This window comes from Fibroporia radiculosa (genome assembly GCF_000313525.1).
Source record: "Fibroporia radiculosa TFFH 294 genomic supercontigs, scaffold115, whole genome shotgun sequence".
NCBI lineage: Eukaryota > Fungi > Basidiomycota > Agaricomycetes > Polyporales > Fibroporiaceae > Fibroporia > Fibroporia radiculosa.
Window position 1 is genome coordinate 26,505 of NW_012133173.1, and position 16,396 is coordinate 42,900.

At 52.2% G+C, this 16,396-nt stretch overlaps 4 protein-coding genes across 4 annotated transcripts; 1 reads left to right on the top strand and 3 right to left on the bottom strand.

The window, feature by feature from the left end:
* Window positions 1-347: 347 nt before the first annotated feature.
* Window positions 348-4,285, bottom strand: FIBRA_00307 (uncharacterized protein; the record flags this gene model as incomplete). Its single annotated transcript, XM_012322206.1, has 14 exons — window positions 348-374; window positions 430-721; window positions 785-957; window positions 1,012-1,088; window positions 1,139-1,286; window positions 1,343-1,449; window positions 1,503-1,875; window positions 1,927-2,715; window positions 2,773-2,928; window positions 2,979-3,336; window positions 3,387-3,646; window positions 3,701-3,766; window positions 3,829-4,141; window positions 4,197-4,285. The coding sequence occupies 14 exons, from the start codon at window positions 4,283-4,285 to the stop codon at window positions 348-350; spliced, it is 3,228 nt and encodes a 1,075-aa protein (XP_012177596.1).
* A 2,037-nt stretch (window positions 4,286-6,322) lies between these two features.
* On the bottom strand, window positions 6,323-7,935 carry FIBRA_00308 (uncharacterized protein; the record flags this gene model as incomplete). Its single annotated transcript, XM_012322207.1, has 2 exons — window positions 6,323-6,628; window positions 6,682-7,935. 2 exons carry the CDS (start codon window positions 7,933-7,935, stop codon window positions 6,323-6,325), a joined length of 1,560 nt encoding a protein of 519 aa, XP_012177597.1.
* Window positions 7,936-8,576: 641 nt separating this feature from the next.
* On the bottom strand, window positions 8,577-12,233 carry FIBRA_00309 (uncharacterized protein; the record flags this gene model as incomplete). Its single annotated transcript, XM_012322208.1, has 4 exons — window positions 8,577-9,146; window positions 9,204-9,761; window positions 9,818-11,841; window positions 11,894-12,233. The coding sequence occupies 4 exons, from the start codon at window positions 12,231-12,233 to the stop codon at window positions 8,577-8,579; spliced, it is 3,492 nt and encodes a 1,163-aa protein (XP_012177598.1).
* Window positions 12,234-12,876: 643 nt separating this feature from the next.
* On the top strand, window positions 12,877-15,652 carry FIBRA_00310 (uncharacterized protein; the record flags this gene model as incomplete). Its single annotated transcript, XM_012322209.1, has 6 exons — window positions 12,877-13,452; window positions 13,501-13,656; window positions 13,708-14,476; window positions 14,528-14,670; window positions 14,738-15,565; window positions 15,617-15,652. The coding sequence occupies 6 exons, from the start codon at window positions 12,877-12,879 to the stop codon at window positions 15,650-15,652; spliced, it is 2,508 nt and encodes an 835-aa protein (XP_012177599.1).
* Window positions 15,653-16,396: the final 744 nt, after the last annotated feature.

Below are 16,396 nucleotides of genomic sequence, written 5' to 3' on the forward strand. Positions count from 1 at the left end.
CGTGCATCTTTTGTATGTGATTGATCCCAGTGGTCATACAGTATCAGCCTGTTGCTTAATTTTCCCAGCTCTAGATCACTCTTTATGTTTGAAAGTTAGCTCTACAATCCATATCATAACTATTGCTATGACACACAACAAAGATGGACTCCATATGCCCGGGTTAGTTGTTACTCAAAGCAAAGAGCCGATGTCTCACAATTCGTTGTAATGATGTTGCCATCGACGATTGACATTGAATCTACTACAGTTACACTCTATACCAAGATCTCGATACATAGGTTGAATCCACTATATACGGATGAAGGCAAAGGCACCAAGCACATACCCTCTACCACTAGTGAGTGTTACCATGCCATCTTGGCGATGATAGACTGTTCATGAAATTAGTTTACTCAATTGCACATTGCTCAGGAAGTTAACACGAACTTTCGGATATGTCCGCACGATGAGCTTCCTGAGTTCGTCCATAGTGAGGATGCCTAGGGCAAAGGTGAACGGAATCCCCCAGAACATGCCGGGGATGGGAGCGGTGTTGAAGACGTCTTGCAAACCACGTCCGTAGAGGTTGACAACCGCAATGAGCGCGGTGGCGATCATGCCGCACGGGACAGCGAGGTTGCGGCGCGGGCCCCAGAGTGGGTTCGAGTTCAGAATGGAAACACGACGGTTACGAACAGACAGGAGACCACCGTATTGCATGAACACCATGGTAACGTAGCTGAGGTACATAATATCGGGGTTAATACTGGATAGTGGTACGAGAATGGAAGGATACACGCACTAAATGCACTGCCCGACTGAGACAAAGTGAAGAAGCTGGTCGTTGCTGTATCCATGCCAACCTTGAGTCCACTTGTCGAAGACGTAGAACACATCGTAGAAGCCGAGGCCTTGTTTGTGCATGTACAGGAACCACATGCCCATCGCGGACGGCCACATCATCAGGCCAATGAACTGCGATGCTCAATTAGGAATCAGAGGGATTAACGCGAGCAGCTCCGCACTCACAAGGTAGATCTGAATGAAGAACCGCCAATCTGTAAGACGATCAGTGCGAGCATTCCGCGGCTTGCGCAACATCAGATCTGGGGATTGATGTCAGGGAAGGTGACAGGGTACCTAGATTCGAGCGCACCTGACTCGGGCTTCTCATACATCAGGGAGATCGACATGACGACATCGTTAAGAATGGAGAAGCAGACTTGCAGGTACGAGCTAAGGGCAATCTGCATACCCAAGAAGACGTTGCAGAACACCGTGATGAATTCCGTGTATGTGCCAGCCTACGAGCCGGTGAATAAGCCTGAGCATCTTCAAGGAGCAGAACATCATTACTTACAGGCATGAGATATATGATGACTTTCTTCAAGTTGTCAAAAATGAGACGGCCCATTTCTATCGCAATTGGGATGGAAGCAAAGTCGTTGTTCAACAGGACCATAGCAGCTGCAAGGAAGGAATGAATACCATTTCTAAAACCAAAAGATGGGAAAATTTACCCGCTTCCTTTGCAACGTCACTTCCAGCACCCATAGCTACACCAATGTCGCTCGCTTTTAGCGCAGGCGCGTCGTTCACACCATCACCAGTGACCGCGACGGTGTTGTCTCCACGAGCCTTGGTCTCCTCGACGATCTTGAGCTTCTGCTCAGGAGTCGTGCGAGCGAAAACAATCTCGGTGTAGTTTCCAATCACGATGTCCCAATCTTCAGGTTGGAGGGTCTCCACATCATCGCCGGTAAGCACGAGCGCGCGGACAGGGTCATCTTCGAGGGGCTTCATCGCAGATGGCGGCAGACCGATGAACCTCGGCTGCTTCTCAGAGCGCAGTTCTACGATGGTATCTACTCTGTTTTGAGTGACGATGCCGACCTACAAGCACTGTCAACATCCAAGCAGAATAATTTGTCTGTGACCACGAACCTGCTTCGCAATAGCAAGTGCCGTCAGCTTGAAATCACCTGTGACCATGAATACCCGCACTCCGGCCCGACGAATTGTGGCGACAGCGCCTGGAACGTCTGGACGAGGGGGGTCACGGATACCAACGAGGCCGACCATCGTGAGACCTTGGAACTCCTCGTACATCAACTCCTCGATCTGGTTGGCGGACATTGTTGCAAAGTCGAGCTTGACTGCTTCCAGCGAGCGGCGGCACAAAGCGAGCACACGCTGGCCCTGGTCACTCAGTGCCTCCTGGGCGCCCTTCATCTGCTGGCGGGCAACCGAGTCGAAGGGACGAGTGGTGCCGTCCTCCTGCATGACGTCTGTGCAGGCGGGGAAGAGCTTGTCCGGTGCACCCTTGACGAGCATCCAGAGATCGCTCTTGTCGTCCCCGCCCTTCTCAGAGTCGGTATCGGACGAGCGGAGCTCGCGCACGACGGTAAGCATCCATTTGTTGCGGGAATTAAATGGGATCTCGAAGAGCTTCTCGTGGGAGGCGAGGAGGGTCGGAGCATCAAGACCGAGAGAGGGGATACGAAGAGCCTCGGAGAAACGGAGCACGGCGGTGTCCGTGGGATCACCCTTGATAACGCGGTCCTCGATTGGGGCATTTTCTGTCGATGCATCGAATTTCGCACCGTTGCAGAGGCGCGCAACCGTCTGCAAGGCCCTGAAGCTTACCGGCACTTCGGAATCCTCTTGAGTGAACTTCTCGTTGATGAGCTCGAGGGTGTATTGGCCGTTCAGGAAAGCGACGGTTTGCAGAGTCTTCACACATGGAGGATGAGCATATACTCAACGCAAAGACATGGATCTCAGACGTACCATTTTCCCCATAGTAAGAGTTCCCGTCTTGTCAGAGCAGAGCACTGACATGCAGCCGAGCGTCTCGATTGTTGCAAGATTCTTGACAAGGATGCTACGTTTCGCCATGCGCTTCGCGACAATCGTAAGCGAAAGAGCGACACAAACCGGTAGACCCTAAGTTCCTGTTCAATTATACTCATTAATCCAAAAATCGCACGACGCACCTGGGGAACAAACGCAGTCAAACAGCCGATGGAATTGATGATAGCTTCACTCGCTGTCTCGTAGCTAGGGTAATCCTTCCTGAGCCATGCCGCCCACACGATGATAGCGACACAGAAGAACCCAAGCGCCAAAGCAGAGACGATCTTGGTGAAGAACCAGACCTCCTTCTGTACCGACGTAAGCTTGAACTTGGTCTCGCCAGACATGGCGACAATGCGGCCCATGACGGACCTGTCGCCGATTGCGAAGACAACACCGGTGCAGCTTCCTTGTACAACGAAGGTGGACGCGAGTGCCAAATTACGCGTCTCCAACGCGTTGTCCGACGTCATTTCGAGTGTACCTGGGATCATGTCGCTACAGATGCATATCAGCGATGACCATTGGGTTTTCAAGAAGCGTCTCACCTTTCTCCAGTAAGGAGAGAACGATCAAACCGCAAGTCGCTTGAGGCCTCAACGAGACGGATATCCGCTGGGACACGATCACCCATAGACAGAACAACCAAGTCGCCAACGACGAGGTCTCGAGATGGGATGGTTTGTTGTTTGCCGTCGCGAATAACCGTCGCCTCCTCTGCGATGAGGGTCTTGATAGAGCTCATGATTCGGGATGCATGCCAGTCGACGAGAGCGTAGAAGGTCGCCGAGATGACTATGACCAAGAGCTACTCCTAAGTCAGTTCAAGTTTTTGAGTCCAAAATAAGTGGTAGAGACGGACTAGAAGGACAGCTACTCCGAGGTTGAAGGCGGCGGGGTCAGAGCCACCCAGAGGTTGGTATGAGAGCTAAAAAGGAGGCTCATCAGTTCAAGGGATGTCGATGACGTGGAGAAGGAGGATAGTCTTACGATCGTCACAATGAAGGCAATCCACATCAGGAAGTTGAAACCACCAAAAACATAGTTGAGAGCTTTTTTCCAGTACTGTGTCTTCGGAGGTGAGATGATGTTCTTGCCGCCCGTCTTGCTCCTGCGCTGTACAGCAATGCTCTCGAGCCCAACGGTAGGCGATGTTGAATAGCGAGTGAAGACTTCATGCGACGTCAAAGTATGGACGTCAATGCTGCGGATGCCTTCTGCAGGGTCCTGCGTGTCCTTGGTCTGCCGAGGCGGCGCCTTCTCATCCAAAGTGGCATCCACGCGGAGGGAAAGGGTACGGTATCTAGAATAGGTCGTAAGTCAGGAGAAATAGATAAAGTAGTTGGCACACGACTCACTGTATCTGGATGCCATATTCACCCTGAGTACCCGACTCGCGCACAGATTGTCCCGTGGACTTGACGCTAAGCGTCTTGGGGAGGGGCATGGCGGTCAAGACTCAAGATGGAGATTGCGACGGCGAGAGGCGGGTTATAAGCTGCCAGCGCTGGAGACAGATCTGAACCATTATGTCACGTAGCGTCAAGGGGCGGGCACGTTCTTTGCGGATGGCATGAGGAGCAGAATAGCCACAGATACGCCATATCAAATGAGCGAAATCTGCCATTCCTCACCCGCAGTCGAAGTCATCAGTACCCTTCGCGGATATTCTAGCTCCGGAGTGCGTCTAACGGAGTGTCGGAGCCAGGAGAGGGTAAAATTCACAGTTATTGCGCCCTGTGCCGTCGTAACGAGTACGATGGGCTTCTTTAGAGGGTTATAGACATCTAATAAGCGAAATAATCGGGAAATATGCAGCAAAGAAATCAGGAGAAATTGGAGAAGTGCACTGAGGAGGCTCAGGGGACCTGCTGCAACATCGTTCCCTTGGGATAGGCTGCGCCCTTTTCGCCATTCCTCGGACCCGTAGGTTCATCAGGATACGGCACTTGATCAGCAGCGCGCAAGACAGATGGGACACTACACCATATCTTTGAGACAGATATGAATGAACATACCTTTCTTCAATGTTCGGACGCAAGACGTGGAGAGGAACGCTCTCGCAGCCCGTCTCCGGCGAGTTCAACTTACTTGACTTCTCAAAGAGGAAATTCGCACCACAGCGCCACCGCGCAGGCGCGTAAACGCCATCCGCCGGCAGCCTTTTCATACCCCGACACCCTGAAAATAGATTCATCGAATAAATTTAGGAGCTAAATATTGTTCTCCGCACTCAAGAAATCACGTTAATTAATGTCTGAGCATCTTGGTGCCATTTATCTAATCCAAAATGGCCTGCTGCCGCTTGGCGAAAAAGCAACTGCCTGAGAGAACCTCTCTTCGGGCTGTCTGGCTTCACAATTATCCGGCCTCTCAACGGGACGGTTTTCTTAACGAAACTGTACTTCACGCGGTGAGTTGATATGATGACCGCATGTATCAGATTTTGGAGGATTAATTAAGCTCCCGTCAGATTTTTTCCCCCTTAGACTGCGGCTCGATCCGCTGTCGGGGGCACGGTTACAGGGCCACTTTACGCAAGATCTGTTTGAACCGTCTCATTGTGGATAAAGTCGCGCACAAGTTGAGCCGGTCTGCCCACAATGGAAATCCTGAGTACGGAAAGACATGCATTTCTGTTACACATCGCTACCGAGTTGCTCTTGACACCCCTCCGCTTGAATTGAGATCGCAGTCTCATCAGCGTACTAGCAACGTCGAGGGCAATTATTACGACTGATCGATCTAGAGCAATTGTATTCCGAAGGATCGACTGCTCAGAGCCACTTGAGATGCCCCACAGCCCATCGCTTCATCGTCTCCACACGGCGCATAGTCAGCCACAGCAATTCACACTGGCACCCGCCGCAGGAACAGGTACCACTGGCACTTACACTGACAGCATGCTAGGCACCAGAAGGTCAGCTGCACTATGTCGACATTGTCCAGTTTCCTTCTTATCAGTGCGAGCGGAGCAAATCGCTCCATTCACTCGACAACCGATGTGCTTGGCGAAGCGCTAGCTCGGACGTTGCTAGCCAACTATTCGACCAAGTGGCAAATGTGGCGACGGTGTGAGAATCATACCACGGATGTGACAAAGTTGTATATGATCCAGTCTATGCCTCTCACGCAAGGACCTAGTTGATAATTATTTTGGCTAGAGCTGGCGCTGACAGGCGGCACGGATCTTGTATCATTACAGCACAACTTCATATACAAGCCAAGGCAAGACAAGGTCAGACAATCAACCGAAGGTCGTTCGTACGAAATCGATTAAGGCAGAGCAAGACCATACATAGACGTCCGCGCAGAATTATACGGATACAGGTGCAAGCTAGGTATCTCTAATAAGCCTACGATTATATCGTCACAGACACAGCATGTTGGGTAGAAATACAATGTCTAAACTCGAGAGCATACCAATACAAAGTTCGTCGATAGCATGTAGACGGCATCACGCACATAGGGAGATCCCTTCGAATCAATAGTAAAATTCTTCTATTTCTTCAGCCCTCTTGAGCCGTTGTATTTGCCAATACCCACCCGTAAAGCCCCTTAGCAGCGTGTATCCCGACGCGAGCTGCACCTCGCGCAGGGCGGGGCACCATCGATTCCACGGGATAACCAGGTTGCGCATCTCCTCCTCCACGGACTCATACGATGGATCAAACAGGTATGCAGGATACTTGAGCCGCGAGCCACCTTCATTGGACAGCGTGAAGAGCTGTAGGGTGTGTAAATCCGGCAGACGCGACAGGAACTCTGGGCCCATTGTCACCATCGTCAACTGTAAACCGACCGTTAGCACTCGATCCTAGCGCCAGGCCACGACCAACTTACCTCGCTCGGGCCTGCACCCTCGTACGTGATTTTCAGCCGGCGGAGCTTCGGGAACAATGCACAGATCGCGTGCATTATCTCGTCATCCCATGTCGAGAACTCTACCGAGAGCATCAGCAGCTCGGGCGACTCTTCTGCGACGGCCGTCAGCGCAGGGATCCCGTCGCGGTGGTTGTGCACGCCACTCTGGCCATGCACACACGAGAGCAGCTGAACTGCTTCGAGAGGCCGCCCGGGGAGGATGCCCGCGATGCTCTCGACGGGACCAGAGTAACAGCGCAGGAGCGGGAGGGTGTCCGGCATTAAATGCTGGTGCTGGGGCGCGGGATGGAACGTCGAGTACGTTGTGAGCGTATGCGCGCGCTGTAGAAACGAGTAGAGGCTCGTGTCTGGGAACGTCGACTCGCCCGGTACGGACGGTTGCAGCAGCTGTTTGCGCTGCACATACAGCCGCTCGAGGTGTGGTGGGATATCGTTCAGCGGGGCCTGCGCGTCGATGTGCCAGTGAAAGACGTAGCGGAAGACATCTGCGGTCGAGTCGACCCGGAGAGTATGCAAATTCTGTGCAAGCGCGAGATTCAGTACAGGTGTCATGTCTTCCTCAACCAAGACTTCTCCGTGGTGCTCCGAGACTTGGCGGCGCCAGTTAAGTAGGATGAGGTCAGTAATCGGGAGTGTCGCGTGGTCGTACTGCTGTAGTTGATGGGGACTGGGCATGATGCAATGGTCGATGCGGAGCGTCCGAAGCTGGGGAAGAGCGTGTATGATAGCGAAGTGGTCATCTGAAAATATGACATTCGAAAATACAAGTTTATGGAGGTTGACGAATGTGAATATACGCTGTAGCATAGCGGCATGTAGAGTCTGAGACGAGAAACGTTCCAAGTCTAGCCGATGGTATGAGATGGTATTGTGCAAACGGAGGGCGAAAGCCATAGGATGGTTCACAGGTTGAAAGGGCCACAGCGGCGGGTTGGTCGGCACTGGTAAATTGTCTGGCACTGCAGGGGGGCGTACTGACACACCAAGCTCGAGTGTATGGATGGTCACGTCCATGCCTTGATGGAAGTTCCATACCGGAAGATTGTTCTCAACCTGGCGGGCACTCCTCCAAATAACATGGCGGTGTATGGCTCGGACTGCCAGGGCGTGGAATCGCTTGCATGTCTGTGTGATGCTGTAGAGGTCGGAAGGGCTGGGTAACAGCTCGAAGATATCCATCCACAGCTCGGAGGGAACATTGCCTGTATCCATGGTCGCCAGAATATGGTAAGGCAAAGTGGCCAGATGCTGCACACAGTGTTCAATATTAAGCCAGGTAAGCCTTGTCCTAGAAAAAGACTTGTCGTGAGGATAAACTGACAGAGGAGACTCGCCACTGGTGAGACCTTGGGTGAGACCTGTCCGGTGGATGGTCACGTGCCTGCGCGGACTCAGCCTCAGGCACGAACAATGTTCCGGCACAAATAAGTTGGCTCAGTGATGGTATTATGTATGCCGACTTGCTCCTGCCATACTGTATACAAGTATGAGAAGGCGTACAACGAGTGCCTTGGATGCTCACTCAGTGATGACATGGAAGAGATAAGTACAAGCTTAAGCTTTCAAATGGATCAGATTCAATAACATGAAAGCAGACCAACAAGGATTCAAATCAAACACAGCTAGCATAGGTAGGTACTTAATCGCATAATTCAGGATGGGCAACAAATGGGCGAGACGATGCATGATCAATGAGGTTCAACACATGTGCAAGTATATGTCCATGGAGAGAGAAAATCGAAGGGCAAATTGCGAGACGACGACCACGACATAGATATACTGATACACGTGCGAGAGACGAAAGGATCTCAGGCAAGGGACTTCACTTCACTTCGACCTATTTCTACAGCGCCCTATGCCGCCGCGACACTCATACGCCTCGTCTTCGCAGCTGGCACCGTGTTTTCCTTCTCCTTTTCGTCACTCTCGCTAGCCGAGGCAAGCGGCTCGCGACTGGTCCTCGCCGTTCGCAACCGCGAAGGTTCCAGACTTGACGTCGCCGACATACGGCGCTGGAGGGTAGGTGTCGCTTTGCCAAATGAACTCGGCGCTGTGGAAGTCGGAGTACGAGTCGAAGATGCGGAAGGAATACGCGTAGGTGTAGGCCCAGGTGTCGTTGACGAGGCACGGAGGGGCGGCGGGCCCATTGCACCCTCCAGTGACCGCTTTGTAGTCACAGTGGCAGATCCTGTAACATTTGCGCGGATGCTCTTCGCCAGTGCTGCTTTTGTAACAGTTGAAGGTGTGTCAGTCGGTTTTCGCTCCTTCGCAGTACTGTTTGTATCAGACAGCGCTGAAGACGGTCTGGAGCCTGCGATGTTCGGTGTTCCAAAGATTGAGGATTCTCGACGGTGGTGAGGGGCTTTGGTAGCCTGAGCGGGTGTGCCGCCTGCAGTCCCACGAACCCCAATACGGCGTTTCAGCTGCGATCATGCTCAGTAAATCAATTGTTTCATTAATATTGCGGCAAAAATACTCACCAATTCAAGCTCCTGCTGCTTCGAATCCAAGGCAATGTTTAAACCTTGAATGTCTTCCTTATCTTGGGCGCGCTGCTTAGCCAAATTTGCTAACTTGACTTCCTTGTCCGCACTCTCTTGCTGCAGCGAATGTACTTGACGTCGGAGACGTTCCGTCTCTTCTTGAAGCGCGGTGAGTCGCTCCTTCAATGAGGCAAGATGGACATCCGCTTCCGCCTTCTCCCTGACGAATGACTCAAGTCCGGCGCGTGCTTCGACCTCGCGCGCGACGACATCCTGCAAGGTACGGCTCTGCTCATTGACGATGCGAGCGTGCTCGCGCTTCATCCGAGCCATCTCCTCTTGTGCTTCTTCCGTGTCCTTCTCGCGATCAGCAGCCCGTTCGGCAAGCTGGATTGTCTCCATATCTCGCTGCTTGAGTTGCGCCTCGAAGCGGGCTGCCCTATCGACAGCATATTGCCGTTCCTGCTCGAGGGTCGATACGCGATCTTCACATTCCTGCAGGGCTTGCGTCAAGTGTTCAGAGTGTTCGTGCTCACTACGAAGTTGATCCTCGAGCTATGCCCATGTGGTTAAATGCACCGAAAGGGATCGACGGACGAGATAGAACACACCTCAGTACGCTCACGTTCCAGATCCTCTTTCTCAGCGAACAGGTCTTGAATCTCAGCCTCGAGGTTAGCCTTTCGGTTCTCATTTTGGCTCCAGTCGACCTCCATGGCGGAGATACGCTCGTTGAGGGCTTCAACCTCTCCACGCAACTCGTTGCGTTGCGCCGCCAGCTCTTGCGTTTTCTCGCTAGCCTCTTCTGTGTGTCTCCACTGTGCTTCGACCTCCGCCTTCAAGACATTGATCTCGGAATCCTTGCGGACGATCTCTTCACGTGCATCCGCGAGTTGCGCTTGGGCTGCAGCTTGGTCATTGTGAAGCAATTCGCTCTCCTTAAGCAAGCGTTCGCGCTCTTCGCTCCACGCTGCCTCGGCGTTGTTGAACTGAATTTGTCTGGTGATCGCATCGTGATTCCCTGTCAGCTCGCCCATCTGCTCCATTTCTTCCTTCGCGGCCGCGATGCCTGCCTTTAATTCGCGCTCGCTCTCGTCCCTCCTGGCCAGCTCCTCCTTGGCCTGCGCCAACTCATACTCCCTCTCGCAAACCTCTTCCTTCGCCTGCTGTTCACGCCTATCGCTCTCCGCCCGATCACGCTCAAGCTCCTCAATCCTGCGATGCAGCATCCTCAGGGCCTCCCCACTCGCCTCGTCCATCACACTTCGCTCCATACTCTCTTCCCTGCTCCTGTCGACCTCGTCCTGCAAGCCCTGCACGCACCTCTCTAGCTCCGTTACTCGCTTCCTACAGCTTTTCACAATACTCTTCCGCCGCTCACACTCACGTTCGGTATCATCCAGCCGCGAGCTCAGCACACGCACTAACTCGTCTCGCGCACTCAGATCGAGTTCAAACTGCACGCACAGTTCTGACTGTAACGCGAGCTGGGTGCGCAGCGAGAGGATCAGATTCTCTTCACGCGAAGCTTTTCGCCCGTGGCCCTCTCGCTGCGCCTGAGGAGGCGTCGGCGGCAACACCGTACCGGGTGTGTAATAGGTTGTCGCGTTGGCTCCAAACGGATCCTTCTCTCGCTTCTCCTGTTCTGGCGATCCATACACGACCATGGCTCCAGACGTATCGTTGATATCCGCCTCAGGTGGCCCTTTATTCTCCAACCCAACCAGAGGTGACTGCAAATACGAGTGAAACACTGTGTCGCTCAGCGCGCGGCTACGGTTGGCCTTCGAGATAGACCCTGTAGACGACGCCCGAGAGACATCCACTGTCTCTGGAGAACGGAACACGGTTTGCCCAAAACTGAATGACTGGCTGCGGTCATGCTGCACATGCGACGACGCAGGTGTAGATTTGGCTGGTGGCGTCGGCGGGCGAGACTCCGTGTTCGCAGTCTCTTCTACCTCTGCTTCTGAGATCTCGATCGCACTGTCGAGAAGCGGCACTTCTTCTCCTATGGGAATAGTGGGCAACTCAGCATCTGTCGAAAGGTCGAAGATGTTGGATACGTGAGGAGGTGAAATGGGGACCATGAGCGAAGGTGTAGTCGGCGTCGAAAACAACTCTTGCGCGGCCGGACGCGATGAATGCTTTGCGCGGTGAAGGCGAGCAGCGAAAGAAATCTCGTCCGGCTCGCTGCTCGTCGCCGACACATCTGGAGTGATGACCTTGTAGGCATCACGGGAGAAGAAGCGCACGCTCTGACCTGTGGCGGGCGTTTTGCGGTCACGCAGGATAGAGCGGAGAGAACCAAATTTTGAGTCGGTAGTCGGTGTAATGGGTGGCGCTGAGATCGAGTCCTGAGACGGCCGTTGCGAATGCATTGAGTCTGCTGACGAGGTTGCTACCCTCAATGATCTGAACTTGACGTCTGTCACTGGTGTGATGGGCTGTGCTTGGGTTGACTCCTGGGACGATTGTTGCGAATGCGTGGAGCTCCCGGATGAGCGAGTGCGAACCATGGACCTCAAGGAGCCAAACTTGATGTCGGAGGCGGACGCCGGTGATAGTCGAGCTGAATCTGGCGAAGGACGCTGTGCTGAATCTATAGATGGCCGGTTGAGTGAGAGCTCGGAGACTGCAGATCCTGTAAGCAAGAGGTATAGACCGCATATCGAGGATCCTCTTACCATTAGAAAGGTTTTGAAGAGATGACTTTACTTTCTTCGGCAGTGTAAGTGGCGACAAGATGGGGGAAGATGTGGCTGGTTCTGCAGCGGTGTCGATGCGAGATGGCTTAGGTCGCCTGAAAATGTTGCGTCGGCCAGTAAGCGAGGGAGAAGATGGCGGGCTCGGAGATGGGAAAGGGACTTCGGTAGGTTCATCTTGCTGGTGAAATACGGAGAGGTTGGGATGTTGTTCGTACACGCTGGAAAGGACGTCGGCGTGAGAGGGCTGGTCGTCTTGGTCTTCAGCCAAGGATGGAGTACTGGGGCGTTGCTTGAGAGCGCTGCTGAATTTCGCCCACATTATGCGGGAGGGAGAAGGGTATAGAACGATGAGAGTTGCAGCATGCGGTTGGCGGAGGAGAATGTTGAGTTTGAGCGCCAGTCCTTGTGTTGAAGTCGCGTTACATCACGTGATCGCGTCTGATAGGTGAACGCCTATGCTGTAAATGTTTCGAAATACTAGTAGTAGTCCTGTCCCCGACAAACTGCACTTTGAAGAACGACGTTCATTCGCTAGGTACCTCGTATTTGTTATCAGAGATTGGTCTATATCTAGCTTGGAAACAGCGAGAATCAAGGAATACACACAGGTGGACGAATCTTACCATCGACCCCCACCTGCCCTGCAGGGTCAAGTCGCGATCACTCGATTTTTCCCTTATTGTTATAAAGACTTCTGCTAGGATAAATAAGGAAAATTGCTTCAATTGTCCTTAGGTCGCACAGTATTGAAACAGGCAGGTTAAGGCCACGGAAGAACTTGACGGTCGCGGTATCTCTAGTGGTGTTTTTGGCCTATCTTGGTGCGTATGACTTGAATAATGAGCATTGCGGCCGTATTTTGACACTCGCATCGAAGACGGCCACGCTTACACCTCTGCGGCGATATAAATCGCTGCACATAAATACAGTATGGGATTTTCGTTCGTGGACGCCCACTCATCATGGGTCCCGGTAAGCCAACGACGCCACCTCACGCTCAGTCACTACCCCTTCATCTGTCCACTGATACGCCTGTCCGCGTGAAGCAGACATCAAGCAGCTCATATCCCGATGACAGTTCGACTGAAAGAGGCAAGGCCGTGGTTGAGGATGCAGGCGAAGCGATACCCGAAATCACCCTCGATTCGTTCTTCGAAGATATTTGCCCAAAGCTTCGCCCGGGAATAGTCCTTGATCATGTTATTGCAGCCCTAAAGCGTGGGGCTATGATCACGGGGGGTAACCGGTGGAAAGGTTTCAGGGTGGATCCCCGCTTTTCTAAACTCGTTGAAGATGAGACGTTCCGCCCCCTCCAGAATGTTGCTGTAGCCATCATCGCAGCCAGTGACTTGAGAGACATTGAACCCACAGTTGTTTTTTCAAACCATCCGACCACCATACCGCAATCGGAGCACAGGGACTCTTACACCCGCCCGGACGGATATTTTTTTCGCGAAAAGGTGTCTGGCTCGCACTGGAAACACATTCCACTTTGCGCGGAGTACAAGAAACAGGACAGGATTGATGATCGCAACGATGTTTGTCTCACACATTGTGCTCTGTGAGCTAGCTAATGCGTGATGTAGAATGTGAGCAAGGTCCTCCTTGGCATGAACCATTGCATGAGCAATGACCCGCGGCGACGCTTCGTCTACGGAATGACTATCGAGGACGTGAATATGCGGATATGGTATGCGAGCCGTGCTAACCTTGTTGTCACCAACTCCTTCAATTTTGTCAAGGTTGGTAATGTAGATGATGTTCAGTACGAGGCCACGCTAACAGGCTAGTAGGATCATAGGACACTTGTACGTATCATCTTGTCGCTTGCGTATGCTAGCGAGGCGGAACTCGGATGGGATCCCACGATCGTCTCTGTGTCCAGTACCCGTGCTGTCTCCCAAAAGATGAAGAGGGCCTCGCCAGAACCATGCTACGACATCACTGTGCGTAATGCCAACAATGGATCAGAGCAGATATACCGGACGATTAGAATGCTCTCCGACATCGGTGCCAACGCCCTGCGCGGACACGGCACTCGTGTGTGGGAGGCTCAAAGGCTTGTGGATGGAAAGCAGCGTGAAGCCCCAGTCGTGCTCAAGGACTGTTGGATAGACGACGATCGACCGCGAGAAGGTGACATTCTAGAGGAGGTTCGCAGGTCTCACCCAGACCCGGAAGGACGTGCATTCCTCGATAAGCATCTGTTGACGGTCGTGTGCCACGGCGACGTCAAAATTGATACGGCTGATGACAACACGCGGATGCTGATGACAAGAGGGAGGGATGTGGGAACTGGACCCGGTCGATTCACTGTGCAACAACCTAACAACAGAAAACCTGGACAACAGAAAACATCCACCGATGACAAGGCCAGCGGGTCAAAGGAAGCTAAAGGGGATCATCGCAGTCGTACAGAGCGTTCTTCCGTTCCCGGTCAGCGAATGTTCCGCTATCACCCCAAGGTTCACTATCGAATTGTCTTCGTCGAAGTTTGTCAAGCGCTTTTCATGTCGACTTCGATCATGTCCATCTTCGATGACCTTGCTCAGACAGCTCAAGGTGAAATTCTAGCTTTATGTATGCTCACTTTTCTCATCTATGGTGACTTAGTATTACAGCGTCTACATGAGGCCGGATGGGTTCATCGTGATATAAGTCTAGGAAACGTCCTGGAGAGAGATGGGGTCGTTAAGCTGGCTGACTTTGAATACGCGAAACGACTCGATGGTACAAGTCAGCACGAGATACGCACTGTGCGTGATTCTACGCATTTTCATCCTGCATTTTTCTTACTTTGTCTCACCTTATCCTACACCCCAGGGAACAGCTGACTTCATGGCGGTAGAAGTCGATGAGCAAAATTATATATTCATTCCGCGCCTCGCCGAAGAAGACGATATTGATCAGCTGTTCGCAAATAACTTGAAGCTTAACACTTCTCTGAACAAAACCCAACAACTTCTTCCGCCTCTACGATATAATCCTCTCCACGAATTTGAGTCTGTTTGGTGGATGGGTGTCTACGTTATCTTCAGGAAGATTGTTGTCTCAGTTAACGGTGAAGAGCCCTCAGCACACGATTATCAGTCACAGCGACATTGGGCCTCGAATATGTTCGAAAACTACGCAAAACGGGACAAGGTAATAGGATACGAGGGACAATTCTCCCTTGCCATCGATGCCCTGCATGCGAACATCTTTCCTATTGGTGGCGCTCTTCGGGCTCTTCGGGCTCGTCTAGTTGATCGTTATAGGGAAGTGGAGAAGGATCTAGAGAATATTGATCATACTTCTGCAGGAGACTTAGGTGGCATTTTCAGCAGGACTTTCACCGCTGTGTCGCACAAGCTCAAACAAATGGGTGATATAATAATTGGCGAGTTTCCTCCTGAGAAGAATTCTCTAGAGGAGCCATCGGTGCAGGTGGCGTCCACGGTGGAATGTGAGGACGTAGCGAGGCCAGGATGCCGGGCGTCATCTCCTCTTACCGAGCAAGCAGTTCCTTCATTAACCGTGCAGACGGGGTCCGCCATGGGACCTGGGAATTCTACAACGCTAGGACATCAAGCGGATCCTTCGAAAGATGCTTTTTCGAAGCAACCGCCTCCGGGGAAGCGGGTCGAAATCTACCCCAGGGATAAACTCACCGTGACGACTCGATCTATGGCGCGCATGCAAGGGCTGACTCCGATGTCGTAGTACTACCATCGAGCGGGAAGAATGAGTGCTAAATAACCATTGTAATACATACATCATTTGCTTTTTACTTTGGTTTGTATACACTGTCGTTGAGAAACGACGTTCTGAGTCTTCCAGGCACCAATGAGCGAACGATATACACGTATTGATACCGACCGGATGGTCTTCCAAAACGACATGTACATGTACTAATACTCTACGTACTATGGATTGTGCATCCCATTCGTATTCAGACACCTGTATGTTTGAGAAGTATATCGGACTAACCATATACCACCATCCACACGCACGGCAACGACGCACATGTATGATGTCCAATGCGAATCCAAAATTTAAAACCCAGGCCACTGATACCACGAGGATGGGATCACGGCTGCGTGTCATCAAGCACACCGCTATGCCTTCAAGCTCTGGCACTTTAGTACAGCTGTTTCTCCGGACGAAGGCCTGTTCATGCAACGTTCAATTTAGAGCTGGAAAGATGCTCCATTGCGCCGAAATGAATCCTATCACCTCCGGCAGGCTGAGCCACAGTGATGGAATCCAATTTGTGAATGAAGTGCGGCATATTGAGCGTCTTCGGGGATGTGGGTATGCGAGCCCGTTTGCGGCAAAAAATTGCTACGGGATTGATGTAACCGGTATTCGATCAATGGTATGCCCTCGGGGATCAATTGGTGCAGGACCAAATGCACGATGTGTGAGAGAAAGTTACTTGGTATAGTTACGTGTTCTATCATGGATGGTTGAGATGTATATAAGTTGGAATTCTGGTAGCGG